Source organism: Camellia sinensis, chromosome 10 (assembly GCF_055761805.1).
Source record: "Camellia sinensis isolate YWXY chromosome 10, ASM5576180v1, whole genome shotgun sequence".
In the NCBI taxonomy this organism is placed as follows: Eukaryota; Viridiplantae; Streptophyta; class Magnoliopsida; order Ericales; family Theaceae; genus Camellia; species Camellia sinensis.
This window is the reverse complement of record NC_138970.1, coordinates 142,106,348-142,125,234: the sequence shown is the minus strand read 5'-3', so window position 1 is coordinate 142,125,234 and position 18,887 is coordinate 142,106,348. Positions and strand designations below refer to the sequence as shown.

The 18,887-nt window shown below is 34.3% G+C and overlaps 1 protein-coding gene across 1 annotated transcript; it reads right to left on the bottom strand.

The window, feature by feature from the left end:
• Positions 1-10,330: 10,330 nt before the first annotated feature.
• Positions 10,331-15,661, bottom strand: LOC114317122 (uncharacterized). Its single transcript, XM_028263821.2, has 8 exons — positions 15,051-15,661; positions 13,833-14,134; positions 12,585-12,656; positions 12,359-12,426; positions 12,069-12,219; positions 11,303-11,383; positions 10,885-10,980; positions 10,331-10,770 (listed from the first exon to the last, which is right to left on the bottom strand). Exons 2-8 carry the CDS (start codon positions 14,085-14,087, stop codon positions 10,678-10,680), a joined length of 816 nt encoding a protein of 271 aa, XP_028119622.2. The 5' UTR covers positions 14,088-14,134; positions 15,051-15,661; the 3' UTR covers positions 10,331-10,677.
• Positions 15,662-18,887: the final 3,226 nt, after the last annotated feature.

The following is an 18,887-nucleotide window of genomic DNA, read 5'->3' as shown; positions in this document are numbered from 1 at the left end:
GTGAAGCTTTTATGCTTGTTTGAGTATGCTAAGGGACTATTTTTGGTCATTTGAGTCATCCATACTTTGCTTTGTATAGCTACCATGTAAACTCTCTTGTATGCCTTGAGCATTGACCCCTCTAGCATGCCATCCTTGCATCATTTCAGTGGTTTGGAACCACTTGTCATGTTATTTCAGTCCTTGTGGCATGCCTATATGCTTGCATTTGATATCCCTTTAATGTGTTAAAAGGTTGTTGTCTTATGCTCCTTGTTTGGGCCCTTGTGCATGCTTCCATACTCAAGCCATTTAGATGCCATTTAGGTGGGTTTTGAGGCTCATTTTAGCATGTCACATCTCTGTTTTCAATCACTTAATTCATGCCATGTGTGGTTGCACTAAGTGTAGTTCAATGCTTCTTTGGTGAGCCTTAGGCTTTAGATCATTTGTTGTATGCTATGCTTGTCTTGTTTGCTTGTTTTGGCACCATCATTAACATGATTTTCAGACCTTACATTGCATGCCATATGCCCATGTTGTTCCTCTTTTAAGTGTGCTTTAAAGTTGTCTCTATGTGCCTAAGTGTTGGACCTTGCATGCATGCCTATTTGTATGTGTTTTGGCTTCCATTCTTGAGCATGTTGGCCACTGTTTTGGACCTAGTAGAGGGCTGTCCAAATTAGTTTAAGACCATCCCTTTGGCATGTTGTTGCATGCTATACATGTTTTTATTCTTAGGTACTTGGCTCATGACATTTTGTTGCATGTTTAAATGGTGTTGTATTTGGCATGCATTTCTTGCTAAGTTGCCTAACATGTTACATGCCTTGCATGTGTGCATGGTTAAGATTACACTTTGCATGTTTGCTAACTTGCATACTTGCCCTCATGTTCATGTTGCATACTTAGCCTCCATGCCTAGGTTACATTGCATAGAGCATGCGTGCTTTGCCTCTTGAATTGAGTATGATAGAGGTTGGGCTTTATGTGTTTAATTGGTTTGCATGTCATTTGAAATCAAAATGCACAACTTGGTTTCTTGGGCCATCACGCATTGAAATGCGCGATTGGTGGTTCGAGGTTCAAGCACCATCCTCCTTTGAGTCATAAACATGATAAGGGGTGTGTTAGTGCACACATTTGCTTGAAATGCATTGCCATGCCTTGTTTTGCCCTCTGCTGCTGTCAAAATAGGTTCTGCAGGAAGAATTGGCCGGTCGACTACATACAGTGCCGACCGACCATGTACTGCTGGCCGAGAGTCACACCAGTGGCCGATGACCACATCCCCTCAGCCGGTGATCATTTACCTTGGCCGGCGGCACTCCACATTGTGCAGAGAGCATACCTTGGGACTTGTGTAGTCTTCAGAGGTGCCAAACAGTGAAAACAGAGGCAACATGTGTCATGGCAATGGATTTTCGAGCGAAGCCAATCCGAGCATGCATTCATCCCTCTTCCCGAGGCTATTTTACTACTTTAGTAGCTTAGTTAATTTGTTTAATTAATTAAGGGTTTGTAATATTTAATTAGCTAGAGTAGTTAATTATTTATTCGGTTTGTATTATTCTTTTGGTCCCTCCGAGCGAGGGTGAATTTGTAATAAGTGTGGGTGCGTGTGTGCATGTCTTCCAACTCCCACTTCTTTCTCCCTTTTACTTACCTGCTTTTGATGGTTAGTATTAGGTCATATTTAAATTAGCATACCTTATGCTATGCATGCGTGCATCCATACATTTGTTTTGCATGCACCGGGCTCGGCGCATCATACTAATTGCATAGTATCTCAAATCTAACTTGAATACATGTTGACTGTGCATTTCACATGCCATCCATAGATTAGTCGAGCCTATTCTAGTAACATTCTGTATGTGATGCATTAGCTATTTTAACATGAACTAGGATCATGCATGATTGCTAACTAGTTCCTTGTTTTGGTTCGGAGTACACTGCGAGTGCTTATGCTTTAGCATCTTGCATGTATGTGAATATTAACATGACAGCATGTTTGTCATGTGGCTATGTGCTTATGTGATATAACTGCCTAAATGCCTGTGGGTGAAGGTTGAGTTACTTAAATTGGAAAAACACATTGAATATGAGTTTTAAGCCCACCCGAGGGTGGCAAAACCTGTATTTTAGCCTACTTACGAGTAGCAAACCATTTTCAAAAACATGCATGCAATGTTTTGTTCCAAATTAGGCGATTTGGTCTATACTTGTTTGCTGTGCGCATAACATAGTAATTCTAGGCTAATAACCGGAATAGGAACACATAATGCTTTCAAAACAAGATATCACGGTTAGTAGAGGCCGATCTTTGATCGGGCGAGAGGGGGTGCTCATAGCTGACCTTCCCCAATCGTACCCAAGTTCTCGAACCGAGGCAACTTTGGTGATGACGGACACGTGGCCTTTGGCACCGAGTCAGGGTTTCCTAAATTTTCCAAAATAAAATATTTAGGTGGCGACTCTGTATCTGGCAAAGCAGTCTATGTTTGGCACTTCCTTCTAAAAATCTGTTTTCCAAAACTATTTACCGGATTTGGACTCTTCGGTTCAGATTAAGAATCGTGACAATTTGAGAGTCTGAACTGTAGTGACCCAATATGAACAGAACGGGACTCATCCTCCCGGGGCGTTCGGGGGACGTCTACAACCATTAAACGAAATATATTTTGTGGTGAGAAAATATTATATTCACTTTTGTCATTAAAGATGTTGAAATATATTTTTAAGTTTATATATATATATAGGTGTATATATATATAATTAGATATTTGTTTAGGAAATATTTATAAAAGTAACCAAAAGGATTTTTTATTCAACTTTTGGAAGTTCTTGGGAGGTCTTGCCGTGAGAAAAGAAAGAAAAAGGGTTCTAAGTTGGTTTTTCTTGGGTTTGATCTAGTGTAAGTCATTTTTGACTCCTAGTGCTTTGGATCAAAACGTAGAGGGCGGAAAAGGCATCGTTTGGCTCCAAAAAAATTTAATTTCTATTGCTGAAAAATTTGGAAGCTTTTGGCATGAGGTAGGGATTTTTCCTACACTTCTTTATGTACTTTTACTTGATTATATGGAGCTTAGAGTTGTATATAATTTAATACAAATTTTTGAAAAATTTGTGATTTATTTGCTTAAAAGGGAAATTTTGAGAAAAATAAAGAATTGATGCCCAAATTGTGAAAGTGTAAACTTGGAATATGTTTGTAAGGTTATGAAAGAGCTTTGTTTTAAATTTGAGCAAAAAAGGACTTCAACTTGATCAATTTTAAAATTTTTACCGGTTTGTGACCAAAAGAGCATTTTAAAAGAAAAGAAAGGAATTATGTTTAACTTTTGGGGCTTTTGATCAAAATATGATGTCATAGTTGAATAATCCTTGGAGAATAAGTTCGGAAAGAAAATGATATTTTCTTGGACATTAACGGTATTATTTTTCTTAATTTATCTGTTGGAATAAAACCAACATTGTTAGAAATGGACCTTGAGAGGTTACTAGATGTGATTGTGATATGAAAACTAGTGTAGTTGTTCATGTTTATTAAGATGTGGAATAGATTGTATTTATTGGAATGTTTGAAATTTAATTGTTTAAATATTTGTTTAGAAATATCTATTTGGGCTATCGGTGGAGGATAACCATGATTGTTGTAGAAATGCATGAGACTTAGGTAAATTGAACCACATTCCTCGTTTGTTATATTAGACATTGCATTACATTCATTTCATTGGAAATGTATTTGTTTTTTAGAAATGTTTGAAAATGTATTTGTTTGTGCAAAGATGAATACTTGGTGAATCTGGGTAAAGGGTGTAAAACCGCGCGGTTAGGTGTCGAGCCTACCAGTATACTGGTAAAAATGACAGTGGTAGTGTATTAGGGCCTACTTGTAGACATTCACCTAGAGATTCACAGAGCCTGTATTCATGTAACATGTCACGCCCCAAAATTATTCCACATGAACTACCCACACTAATGAACATTTGCTAAACAATAACAATAACTCTTCCATCTTCACATATTTAATAAATGAGTTTAACACAAAAGTTCCACATGCGGTATACATTTAATGAAACAAAAGAATACACGAATCTATAGCATGTAAACATCTAGTCTCAAAATAATAAAATGCCCTTAAGGGCTTACATATTCCAAGGCAATAGCCCGGTTACACAAAATAGTCTCTTGGATCCATACCAAATTAGCCCTAGGCTTTACAAAAATTACAACAAAAGAAAGAGTGATCTACTCTTCACCAAAACATATCCACACCCTTAGCTCGACAGGATCACAACATCTTTATCTGCACCAAAGTCCCATAGGGATGAGCATAAAGCCCAGTAGAGAATTCTAACAAAGTATATACAGTTATGCAATTCTCAATAAAATGCAAATGTTCATGCTATGCCATACTTTCTTAAAGAAAATTTCATTTCAATAAAAGTTAGCAATCTCAACACATTTCAAAAAAAACTTCCAATTTTAATCAATAGGGGCGGTAAATACAACACTAGTAATCCCTAGGCTAGTGTCTGCAAGTAGACTCTATGAGTACTACCAAACTGTCATTTTTACCGGTATTAACTGGAAAGCTCGACACCTATCTACGCAGCTTTCTGATTTTTCACCATGGACTCTCAGGCCAACTTATCAAGTTCAACTACACCCCCTATCTGGACTTACCACGTATTTACCCCATAACACATTTCCATTGTTCTTATTACAATATAATCCTTCTCAAAATAAACATGATGAGAATGTGTAATAATGATAGTAAATCACCTCATGCGCATTAATGACCATAAATCAAACGAGAATGCGATGTAATAATTACGGTCTCATAACATTTCTCCATCTTCAATTAACTCTACAACAAGGTCAATTAATTTCATTTCTCATTTCTTCTCTTGCAATGTTATTTCACTACATTGCCATAGGCCATCAATTAATGCCAATAACACATAGCAATAATTTCCATCACAAACAATCCATAATACTCAACAATTTACTATTTTCCACCACAAAACATGTTCATGCATTCAACACTTGTCTCCAATAATTTCTCAATCCACATATATCAAGAAAGTTATTCTCTTTGCAAACATATGATAAAAATCTTTCACTTACTCGTTTAAATAAGACAATGGAGAAAACCCATAGGTTCCTCCACATCCCTCCAAAATCCCAATTTTTCTAGGGTTTTCTTCAAAAACAAAAGTTTCCCATTCCCTTTGTAAAACACTAACAAAATCATCTTACTTAAGTTTTAATGAAAAGAAATCCCCTAAGATTGACAAAAAGGGTAGGATTTAAACCCACTTTTAAGACTCTCTACATTTGGACCACAAGAATCAAAATTTGTGTAATAACTTTAATAAAACCCTTGAATCAACATCTCAATGGCAAAACATGTATATATAACTCAAGAACTCCCCACCTCAAGCTTGTTGATGAAAGATGAGATGAAACCCTAACTTCAAGGATGAGAGAGAGATTGATTTCTACCACCCCAAGTGAAGCTCTTGCCCTAGCTCTCCAAGATTGAGAGAAATGATGATGATCTAACCCAATGGATTTCAAGAATCAAGGAGTTTTTGGTGTTTGAGGAGGTTTTCTAGAGAGAAAGTGGAGAAAAATAGAGTTTAGAGTGAGAGGGAAATATGTAAAATGAGGTATACATTCGGACCAAAAAAAGGGGAAAAAACAGAGTTCGGGCTACCCAGTTGGCTGCACGTGCAGCGTCTATCCCCGCACGTGCAGCGGCCTCCACCACTAGTGTGGTTGACCCTACCGCTTGAGTGGCCCACCTCCACCGCTCGTGCGGCTCATTTTCCCCGCTCGTGCGGCCCTCCTGCGCACGTGCGGCCCTCATGTGCACGTGCGGCCTAGGGCCCCGCACGTGCGGCCCTGGCCCAGCCATTCAAAGTTCCCGCTTCGTTCCTGGGCTCTCCGAACTCGCCCACGCACCTCCCAGAACCAGTGAAGTTCAACACCGACAAACAAAACAAGGACAAGTGCTTTAAATGGAATAACTTCCGAATGTTTCAAACCCAATGGGAACAAAAGAGGATGAAACCAAAGAGAAGGAAAAAGGAAAGAGAGAAAGGGACCCGACCGTCACAAGATGTAACAGATATGGTTTAAAATGGAAATGGTTTTATATCTATTGTTGTATCTCAGTATTGCATGCTTTATAAAAAGAGAGATAAACTATTTTATCGTGAGGATGGCATGAGCGTACTCCTCTTTAGTCTTGTCATGGTCCATATGTTGTGTAGTATATCTCTACTGGGCCGTGGCTCACCCTATAAGGGAAACCATTTCAAGTGCAAATGATATGCCTCCGCCAAGGCACTGACTTGGGAGGACTTGGAGCTGAGGCTTCATTTTTGTTTTATTTTTATTTGTTGAATGTAAGCCCAGAGCTGTATTTGGGTTGAGTTGAAACTCCATTTTGTGTAACTAAGAATGTTCTTGGATAAATTTGTAAACCTGTAGGGCACTCATTATCTGTTTGGCTTCCATTTCATACTTGTTGTAGAATGCATGCTTGGGATTGGAACTGGAGCATTGAGATGTGAACAACATGTATTTGGCATTTGGGATTAAATGGAAATGGATGTATGGAATAGTTAGCTATATGTATGTGTTTGTCTATCAGGTGGGTTTGTTCTATAAATAGATATACCGTGCCCAATTTTTGGGGCGTTACAATGAATGCTCATGTAACGTCCCCAGCCAGAGTGATATTGTCCGCTTTAGGTCGGGTTATTGCCGAAGCATCACCTCGGCTCCTCACGGTTTTGTTTTCCCCTGGAAAAGGCCTCACTCTGGGAAGAGAGGTTCGTAGGCTTATAAGGCACTACCTCCCCTCCAACCTAATCGATGTGGGATTCGCCTTAAGGAGCAGTACGCCAGGGCGCACTCTCCCTCTTATGGACTCAGCGTCCTTGCTGAGGAACGCCGAGGTTTGCCCCACCACCGACACTGGCTCTGATACCACTGTAACGTCCCCAGCCAGAGTGATATTGTCCGCTTTAGGTCGGGTTATTGCCGAAGCATCACCTCGGCTCCTCACGGTTTTGTTTTCCCCTGGAAAAGGCCTCACTCTGGGATTCGCCTGTGCGCCCTGGCATACTGCTCCTTAAGGCGAATCCCACATCGATTAGGTTGGAGGGAGGTAGTGCCTTAGAAGCCTACGAACCTCCCTCCCCAGAGTGAGGCCTTTTCCAGGGGAAAACAAAACCGTGAGGAGCCGAGGTGATGCTTTGGCAATAACCCGGCCTAAAGCGAACAATATCACTCTGGCTGGGGACGTTACAGTGGTATCAGAGCCAGTGTCGGTGGTGGGGCAAACCTCGGCGTTCCTCAGCGAGGACGCTGAGTCCATAAGGGGGAGAGTGCGCCCTGGCGTACTGCTCCTTAAGGCGAATCCCACATCGATTAGGTTGGAGGGGAGGTAGTGCCTTATAAGCCTACGAACTTCCCTCCCTAGAGTGAGGCCTTTTCCAGGGGAAAACAAAACCGTGAGGAGCCGAGGTGATGCTTCGGCAATAACCCGGCCTAAAGCGAACAATATCACTTTGGCTGGGGACGTTACAATTCACATTGGTATGAATTTAATTTTTATAAAGTTAGTTGTATGTTAATTGTAAATTGTGAACATTCACATTATATTTTGGTATGAGTTTTTTTTTTCGAAATTTAATTGTATTTTGTTGTTTTTTTACTATAATTGTTGGTTGAACAATCATTTTTGTTACTATTGAAAAATTGAAATAGTCAATTTTCGTTTTTTTTTTCAATTTTATTTTATGTTTTCACGTTGTAGTGTGAGTGTTCACATTGGTATGAGTTTATTTTTTTTTAAAAAAAATAATTGTATATTAATTGTAAATTATAAACATTCATATTGTATTTTGGTATAAATTTTATTTTTTCGAAAGTTAATTGTATGTTTGTTGTTTTTGTTACTATGCTTTTAGTTGAACAATCATTTTTGTTACTATTGAACAATTGAATAGTCGATTTTCACTTTTTTTCAATTTTGTTTTATGTTTTCATTTTGCAGTATAAATGTTACATTGGTATGAGTTATTTTTTTAAGAGTAGTTGTATGTTAATCATAAATTGTAAACATTCACAATGTATATTGGTATAAATTTTATTTTTTCGAAAATTAATTATATGTTTGTTGTTTGTTGCGAATATTCGCATTATACTTTAGTATGTGTTTTGTTTTTTTAAAAGTTAATTGTATATTTGTTATTTATTGTAAACATTCACATTGTATTTTGATTTTTATTTAGATTTTTTGTTGTGTTATTTTTAAAATTTTCAAATTTTAAAATGGTTCAAAATTCATAATTTGAGATTTTCTTCATGGAATGCGGGAGAGATTTTGTCTTAGAATAAGGGAGAAATGTTTTCCATGGAATAAGAGAAAGATTTTCCCTTTAGAATGAGGGAGAGATTTTCTCCATAAAATGAGGGACTATTCTTATGTATTAGTTTCAAAATAGAAACATGTATAAAAAAATTAGAAAGGATGATTTGGTCATATTACATTGCATATGACTTAATGGAATACTAAAAAAGAATATAAAGTAAAATGGAATAAAACATTTAGAAAGAAGATTTATAAAAAAATGACCCTATTTTATTTGATACTTGCATCTTTTTAGGAACAAGTTTATAATGTTATATTAATTACCTAATCTTATGAGTTATCCTACAATAGCTCTTAAATATCTAATTTATTGTTATTTAATTGTGTACATACTAAGACTTGAACGTTGTTTTAAAATACAATAAAAAAGAAGTCTTTCTTCTCCTCCTCCTCTTCTACTTATTTTCTTTGTAAGTTTACTGTATTGAGTTTAAAAGTGAATGTTGGACAATTCAAGGTTCTTGAAATTCACTTTGCTGCACACAAATGATTTCAAAGGTCCTTGTATCTTAGGGGAGGAATACCATTCAACTCAGTGCAGAAGAGGATATACCATTCCTAAGGAGAGTGCAATCTGCATGCCTCGATCACCGTACAGCTTCTCTAATCTTTCTTTCTAATAATAATATGTATTTGTTTTTTTGGTTTATTATTAGTTTGGTGTTTTTATTCTAACAGTAAATCCTGTTTAATTTTTCTAACAAAAACAACAACATAAGAACATATATTGAAGTAGAAACTATTTTTTTCTCTATTTTTTTGGCTGGGTTAATATATGTATATATATATATATACATATATATTTCTCAAAAAAATCATTACTTTGTTAATTACTTATAAACAAAATGGGGTAAACCACCATGAGTCCTAGTAGTTTGACTTAATTCTTATTCAGTACTATTGAAAATAAGTCTTAATAAAATAGTCGCTAAAATTAATTTTTGTGACGATTTTTTGCATATGTCACTAAAAATTGACAATTGGTGACTTTTTTTTCACAGTTTTTATAAATTTTCGCTAAAACTTGCAATTAGTGATGTTTTTCTATGACAAAATTTTCAAATTGTTAATGAAAGTTGAAAATTAATGACTTTTTTGTGATGATATTTAGACTGTCGCTAAAACTTATAATTAGTGACATTTTTTGTGATAATTTTCAAACTGTCGTTGAAAATTAGCAATTAGTGATTTTTTTAATAGTATTTGATGAAAGAAAACCATCAATTATCATAGGACCTGTTGAACAATAAATCCATTTATTAGGACCTATACGTAAATCCCCCTAAAAAATAAGTACATGTAAATAAATTTATAAACACTAACAAAGTAATATTTTCAGGTAATATGAAGAAGTAAATAAGACTTATTTTAGCTTGTTTCTCCATGCGCATACTTGTTAGATGCTTTGTTTTTTAAGTTACAAAATCAGAAAATTAATTCTTTTTGCCTCATAAGTTGTAAGAGCAACTCCAATAAAACACAAGAGGCAAAATAAGCATCTTAGGCATTTTTGTAACTAAAGGTTTCATTTTTTGCCTCCAACAACCTCTGGATCAGAGATGTTTTGACTATTTCTATTTTGGCTCTTTGCATATAGCTAACATTTTGACTTTTTTATTTTGGCTTTTTAACGTCCAATGCTAGCCACACATGTCCTCTCTCCATTGTGTTGCCCATTTTTCTTTTAAAAATTAGTCGAGTTAGTTTGTATGATTGAGTAAAATAAGATTTTATTGAAGTACAAACAAGATAAGACCATGCCGCAAAATAAACATATATGGTCATATTGGAGTTGCTCTAAGCAAAGAATATACCAAATATTTTGAAACTGATTTAAAAAAAATAAAAATGAGTCATCCACAGCCTCAATAGACAACACCAAACAGGCCCAAAGGATATTTCAATGCTTGCCTTGTATTCTTGTAACAATAAATTCTTATCATATACAGTAAAATATATGGACTGCACATAAATTTTCAGAAGCCAAAGCAACAATCTGCACCATCCACAAAACAATACAAAACAAAAAATGAAAAATGAAGACAAAAAATCTGCACACAGAACAAATTGGGAACTTGAAGGGTGCTTCAAATGGGACACCACTTTCACTTTCTCATTCCCCTTTCCATCGCAAATTTGATTTGCAGATGATCGATGATGTTATTTACTTAAAAACAAACTCAAACTTTCTTCAGATTCAGTGCGCGTGGCATTACTTCGATTTGAAGTGGAAAATACCAAATTTAGTGAACGTGAACAGCTTGAGGCTGTTGCTGCAGCGTTGGCAGTCCTCCGGTTTCTTCGTCAGAAGAAGAATCTGATATGTCAGGGAACTCCTAAAGGTCACCGAAAAGAAAATAAGTAAATGAGTTTTATGGTCATGATAGATGATCTCTTAATTGGAGAAAAGGTTAAAAACGGTTTTTTAATTTAATTTACAATGTATTCACCTGTTGCTGTTGGCGTTGGTGGCGGTGGGTGGCATTCACTGCCCTTACAATAACGTAGAATGGCAGAATAATTCCAGAAGTTCGCAAAAGCAACAACTGTCACAGAATGTAACGAATAATTAATTTTACACCACAGGAATCTTATAACTGTCAATTTTTGACCCCTGTGTGTGTGCATGTGTTTTATAATATTAGTAGGCTGTGCACAAACACAATGCGTGTGCAGAAATGAAAGATGATTGTAACCGTTTTTCTGAAAAGAAAAAAATATATATATATATATATTCAAAAATAAATAAATAAATAATTGAACAGTTATACAAGGGTGATTTGGGCATGGAAAGTGTGTGAGATAACCTTGCCAAGGTGAGTTGCATAGTTCATATAATATATAGAATAGATGAGCAATTTATCTTACCAAGATCAATGGGAGAGAGTAGTTTTGAGCTCCACTGACTATTATGGGAAAAGTGTGCCGTAAAATCAGAAGAACCATGAACTGCAGACAAGAAACGAAAGAAGCTGTTAAGGTTATTTCAAATAGCCATGGTAATGCGTAAAATTTTCTAGTTTGAACAGTATTAATTATTTATTTTTTTTTTCCCGATTTGTAACTTGATGTTTCACCAATATTAGTAAAATGTGTTTCTCATTTTTATTCTAATTTTGAATCTGATAAAGGGTTTTTGATATTCAATTTTCAATTAGACACAGAACAGAAGGAAATTACAATGATAACAAAGACACCATAAACATATCTGATCCTTGTATTTGCATTATCTTAATAAATTGATCCTTGTTTCTCATTATGTTCTGTTACATTTCAACTTTGCATTAACGTTTTATCAATTTTTCTGATCTGTTAATAAATTGGGGAAATTACATTTTACCCTCCTATGGTTTGGCCCAAAAACACATAATCCCTATCCCTATGGGGTGCAGTGAACTGCAAATCAGACTGAAACAGTTAAACAGAGTCCACAAAAGAGATTTTTTTTCCTTCTCATATCAAAATAAATGGCAGGAGGGATTAGGGTATTTTTCACAATTTTTATTTGCTTTAGTATGTCCAATTTGCAATTCAAACCAAACCGCAGGGAGTAAATTTTAATTTTCCAAAATTTTCTTTGAAATGAAAATATACACCTTGCACATGTGCACAGAGAGAGAGAGAGAGAGCTTACAATTACGGCAACTATACGGAAGCAAACCAGGCTTCTTGATGTAGAAGCCGTGTAGTCGTCATAGTCGGGCTCAAGTAAATTACGTTCAGTTGAGACCATTGCTATAAAGCGAGGATTATTCACATCCCTTCTGACAATATGCCAATTTCCTCTGAGTAAAAACATGGGAAAACATTTTTGAATGTTGCAGTGGCGGAGAAAATGTGCACGTCTCAAATTAACAGCAACAAAAACTAATGAAAATAAATATGAAGAATCCGAGGGGAGGCTATGGAGGAGATCAGAGTTACCTAAAGTTCATTGGAATACCCCCCAATTGAAACATAGGAGGAGGTGCTGTATAGCCTGGTTTGTATGGCTGCAATTCACATATATTTGACATTAAATAAAAAAAATAAACAAATAAACTAAAGAATACTCAAAAAGATTTATAAGAGCGGTGTATAAAGTTCAAATTGTTAAAAAAAATGAACATAATTGTGAGATCAAAAACAGAACTGAAAAGAAATTACCAACCTGTTGACATATCTCACACACAGTGTCACCCTTCTCATTACACCACCTCTGTATGCATCTGCGGTGAGCATACTGCAAAATGAAGCAGAAATAAGAATTGTGAATTGTGGAAAATAGCTCTCGAAGAGATAACTGATCACATTTGCGAAAGACATTGCATTCAACCCACTAGACAATGTAGCCATGTCACATTCAATCAGTTGAATAACCAAGTATGATGTACAGAAAAAGTTTAACACCCTTCTGAAAACACATTTCAGATAAAGACATCCTTTTATTGCATTACATGACATGAGGGAACACAAAATTTATGGTTTTATATATTTATTAGAAGTCATACTATGAATATACTATTCAAAGATAATAAAGAAATGCAAAATAACATTAATTTTTGTATATCTACATTATTTTTCTTTTATCTTTGTATTTTAAGTTATTTTGTTCAAATTAAAATAAAAAGAAAAAAGAAAAAAATAGTAGAACATATTTGGATGAGTGTTCAACACGTGTCGGGAAGTGTTTGATGAGAAAGACCAAAACCCCAATCCATGGAACCCAATATAAGACATTTCTGAATTACATGGTGCAATGTGCTTCTACCTTGTGCAAGCTAAGCTGTCTCAAAGACTAGAATTGCTTTAACCGAGGAATTGAGGAGGGCTTTTGTATGGTCATGGTTGACAGAGGAGACTGCTTCATAGATTCAACCAGAAATTTGCAACTTAAAAGACAAAACCCCAATCTATGGAAACCGATACAAGGCATTTCTGAATTACATAGTGCAATGTGCTTCTACCTTGTGCAAGCCAAGTTATCTCAAAGACCAGAATTGCCTCAATGGAGAAATTAAGGGTTTTTGTTTGGTCAAGATTGGAAGAGGAGAATGATGTTGGCATGCACGTTCTTGAAGAGGCGCGCAATGTATTGAATGAAGAGGAGACAGAAGAACTATTTTCCCCAACATGTGACCTCCAACAATCCCCATTCGTTGTTGCCAACAATGAATGGGGAAAGAGAAAGCCACTTTCCACCATTTGAGGATCCAAGTTATAAATCAGAAGCCATAGTACACACATACGACAGTAGCATGACTTTTTAACAAGTATAAATTGCAGAAAATAATCAAGTGGAGCCAAAAGATTCTACCATAAAGCACATAATTGCATGATGATCAAAGAGCCAAAATTTTAACTCCATTAGAAAGCTTCTAAATACAGTAGCAATTATGACAAATGAAAGGCAACTAACCTTCAAGCTGCCACAGCAAGAGCAAGGTGTCTCCATATTTGAATCTTCATCCTCATCCTGGCATATCCTGCATTCCACTATCTTCCCTGAAGACGAACAATTTCTCAAAACGGAGACATGTGAAGGGCAATCAATTTTGATGTCATCAGTTGCTAACGCTGTCAATTGCTTTGACAGATTACTGCGCTCGATTGCAGCTTCCAAAGTCGATTCAGTAAGCAAACGATCCACCAGCAATACAAAGTGATCTCCCATCCTCAAATACCAATTCCCTTGAACAGGTGCTTGAGATTTACAGAACCCTAAAAATCAGAACTAGTACAATTAGAGCAAGCCCATGTTAACCATCATCAATTCTATTATATTCTATTCTATAAAGAACACAACACAGCTCAGAACATATTTTGAAATTTTGTCATGCCTTCTGTTTTCCAAGAATGCCTGTAAAATTGTTAACTACTCAATTCTTCTTCTTCTTTTTCTTTCTTTCTTTCTTTTTTTTAATTCCCAAAACTACAAATTCGGTTAATTTAAAACTCCACTTCCAGTAAATAAGTGTTAAATCATTCATCAAACCACCCAAAAGTTTAGATTTACAATTGCAAACGCATCACATTTGCACCCACTGCTAGTATATATAACACAAACAATTACAACAACAAATACTAAAACAAAGAAGTAATTTTATGGGTTGAAGAATTGAATAATAATCAGAAGCCAAACAAGAAGCTAAAACCTCAAAACATTGTTGCCCTGAGTAAAACAAAAATTACCTTAACACTACAATGGAACAGTCATTGGGTTATTAAAAGGCCAACTAAATTGAAGAAAATTAAAGCAAAACAACTGTCATATATTGGGGAAAAAAAAGAAAAGATTTAACTCATAATTCATTCACAATCACCACTTAAAAGCACTAAAGGATCATCATCCAAAAACCAAAACAAAATGAAGAACATGAACAAGAAAGCAAACATAAAAAGGTTGGAAACATGAAGAGTGAGGGGTATAAAAAAAATTAAAAGTAGGGTGTCTCACAAAATGCCTCCCAAGACATTCCAAAGCCATGAGAGAGAGAGAGAGAGAGAGAATGCAACATACCCAAATGGGAAAAAAGTAACCTTTCAATCAATCCAAGGCCATAAACAAAGGGAACACAAACAGAAAAGTGGAATTTAATGAAATATACAGATATTGGGAAGAAAGAGAGAGACTTACAAGAAGGGGATAGCAAATCTGATTATCTTCAAGCTAAGAAAGCTTTCTCTGTTTGTGGGTTTTCTTGTTTGTGTAGAAAAATCTCTGTTTTAGAATGAAGCAAGATAGAGAGAGAGAGAGAGATTGAGTGTCTCAATTTACATATACAAACCCTTCAACAAACCAAATATATACAAATACTAGTATAACTATGAAGTTTTGGATTTAGCTATTTGGGTATATATAGATAGAGAGATATGAAGTGTTGAGAGAGAGAGAGAGAGAGAGAGAGAGAGAGATTATAACGGCAAAGGAAGTCACGACTTCCACGATTTACTGGGACTTCACCGTTTTTGGCGGTTTAGATTACCCTCCACCCATGAAAAAAGATTACTCTGTTCCTTCTTCTATAAAATTGTAAGACAAAATTTTTTTACACAAGTCAATTTTTATTTTATTTTATTTTATTAAGACTAGACAATGTCAAAGTCAATTTAATCAGAGACAAATCTTGACCATGGACTCAGGAAACAATCTCAAATAATTGAAGGTCCCCCTATTTGTCAAAAAATTTAAAAAAAAAAAAAAAAAAGAAAAAAAAAAGAGAGAAAATTCTAAACCTATTTTTGGGTGGCTTTTAATGACTAAAATGACATATGAATAAAAAATATAGGATAATTCACCTTGTTTGGTTTTATCTGTTTTTCTGAATTTTTTTTTTTTTTTAGTGATTTTTTAATTATTTTTTTTTTTAATGTTTTGGATATACTTCATCTAGATATACTTAACAAAATCATATTTGTGATATTTTTTTTTTAACAAAATCGCCAAATACAAAAAATACAATATATATATATATATATAAATTGGGTATATTTTCGTATTTTGTTATATTCAATGAATTTTTTAAAAAGTTTTTTGTATAAATTTTATACTTTTTAAGTATATCAAGGTTAAGTAGATTTAAAAAGTAAAAAACATTGATTAAAATATTTTTAAAAATCATTAAAAATACAAAAACACAAATTGAAAATTCAAAACTATTTTTAAAAACTCCAAACCAAATTCCTTGGAGTTCAATAAAATACAAGGAGCATTACAATTTTAGTTACACTGACTTCTCTTTTAGTATAATGCTAAATGGATTGAAATTAATATAAATGATGTGAAGATACAGACATAAATAAGAAAAATTAAACATTTCAGTATAAAGAGATCATCAAAGTGAAATTTGAGACAAATTATAAGAGTTAAAAGTGTAATTTATCCAAAAAAAAGTAAAAACTTAAGAATTAAAAGCTATATCTTCATGACAAACCCAGTAATAATTCGTCTACGGTTTAAATTAATGCTTAGTTACAAAATATTGTAAGTTTAGTTGCTATTATAATCAAGTCAGTAAATTATTAAATTAAAATTAATAATGACTTATTCTAATAATTAGTTATATCCTAAAGTAATATTAGTTATGATTAAAGCGGCTTCAATTATGCTTCCAAGTAGTGCTGATTATAAATTAAGAAAAATGCTTAAAAAAAAAAATAGTTTAAAAAATTGCTCTTAGCATTGAAAAAGTATATAAATAGTAACCAGGGGTGGGTGGCATTGTAGTTAAGGTCTGGGATTTAAGCCCTCAGGTCACAGGTTCAATTCCCTTATTTGGGGCAATTTTCTGGACGAAGTACAGTTGGTTAGGAGATTGGACCTCAAGTTGTTTAGTCAGCACTTGGTTACTTAAGCGGAACTTGTCTTGAGAGATCGAGAGATTGGACCTCAAGTTGTTTCGTCAACATTTGGTTACTTAAGCGGAGCTTGTCTTGAGAGATCGGGATAAGTTCCCAGGTTATAGTTTCCTTGCTTGGAACGGCTAACAGGACACCTTGATAATCTCTGCAAGGGACGCTTTGAAGTGTGTGACAGTGTTTTAAATATGAAAAAATATATTGTGATTATAAACATTTTGATATTTTATATATATTTTTTTATAGACAGCCCATATCATTAGGGAAACCATAAATTAATATGACTATGATTTTCAAATTTATTTATTAAAATCCAATAAATAAATAAAAGTGAAAATGTCCAATTGATCAGTCAGTCAACTAGGATGGAGTTTGTTCTGACTAGTCGGCTTAGCTTTCTCTCTCTACCTACCCCTTGGTTGAAAAATAAATAACCAAACAGCAAATTAAAAAAGACAAAAAAGAAGAAGAAAAATTCAAAATCATGACTCATTCGTTGGTTTGGTTGGTGACCATCCCAATCCAATACATCTCATGCATGAGGTCCAATTTGACGATTTTCAAATTTAATAAGTCTTCTTATCCTTTACTTTGTCATTTGTCATGCATGAGGCATATGCTGTATTGTTTTTTGTTTTCTATTTTGAAAATTAGAAAAAATAAAAAATTGTTTTCAAATTTTTGTTTTCTCAGGGCCAGCCCAACACTCTTGGGGCCTAAAGCAAATTTAAATATCAATATAGATATGGAAATGCGACACGATGCGGACACGATATCGATACATCAACATAAAAATTTTCAACATATGGATAACAAATATGTTCTTGAAAATAATTTTTTTATTTTTTTGGAGACAAATAAAATAAAATAAAAAAGTTACAATTATGAAATCAATCTAAATTTTTTCATAGATGATATACTTAGAGGGACTTATAAAATGAACCGTCTAAATCAGGGAAATAGAACCCTTAATAAGTCTTATGAGCCCTTTAACTTTTCTCAATTTTAATTTTTTTTAGATGGTATTCTCAATTTTAAATTTAAAAATATGAACTTAAGGTACACCCAACTCTAAATAAATGCACTAGTCCTAAATGGTCATATATGATCAACTATGACCATTTAGGACATTTTGAGACCCCATTTGATTCTAGCTTTAAGTTTAAAATAAAATAAAAATAAAAGAAGATTATTGAAAAGTCCAATATAAGAAATGTATAAGGCATTAGATCCAAATGATATTTTTTATTGGTGAGAGATTCACTCTTTGTGAAATAATTTAGTGAGAAGTCATTTTTATTGTCTAAGAAGATATTTTGTTTTCAATTTTATCCCTTAATTTATCTATTGACTTTTTTTGACTATTTGTTCAAATTTATATCTATCTATTCAAATTTTTCCTTATCTGTTCTATTTTTTACACTATATATTTAAATTTTTTTTCTATATATTGCATTTTTACACCTCTCTCTCTCTCTCTCTCTCTCTCTCTCTCTCTCTCTATTTGTTGAAATTCTCATTTTTAACTTATTGGAACAGATCATATCCATTGTTCAAAAAAATTATTTGTTTAAATTTTTTTCTATCTGTTAAAAATATTTGTTCATGAATCCACTATCTGTTGGAATCTTTTTCTCTCCCTCCTATCTGTTTCAACCATTACAAAACTTATCAACAACATTCATTATCATCATCAACAACAACGACAACAACAACAACAGTCAATGACAACAAAAATAAATAAAATAAAAAATAAAAAAAATAGAGAGAGAGAGAGAGGAAGAAACTCTTTTTTTTTTTTTTTTTGGTAAATAAAAGAGAAGACTCTTATCTGTTTAAAAAAAAAAGAAACCGATTTGAGATATGAGATGAGAAAAATAGCAGATTTTTGGGTCAAATCTCAAATCTCATAACCCTAATATATATATATATATATATGTGTGTGTGTATATGTTCAAATCTACAAGAGGGTTTTCGGTTTTGATGGCTGGGATCGAAGTGTGAGAGACAATAGTGGAAGATTTGGCGGCGACGGTGAACTTAGATCTTGCAAAAATGGAACCGAAGGTGTGCTCCAGTGTTGATCCCCTCTACCAGTCATCCAACTCTAATCTCC

Excerpts from the sequence above, each read along its gene's own strand:
- LOC114317122 (XM_028263821.2), bottom strand. The coding sequence starts at position 14,087 with ATGGGAGATCACTTTGTATTGCTGGTGGATCGTTTGCTTACTGAATCG. Across the intron at positions 12,427-12,584 it reads TGTGTGAGATATGTCAACAG|CCATACAAACCAGGCTATAC; the intron begins GTTGGTAATTTC and ends TGTGAATTGCAG. Across the intron at positions 12,220-12,358 it reads GGTATTCCAATGAACTTTAG|AGGAAATTGGCATATTGTCA; the intron begins GTAACTCTGATC and ends GTTTTTACTCAG.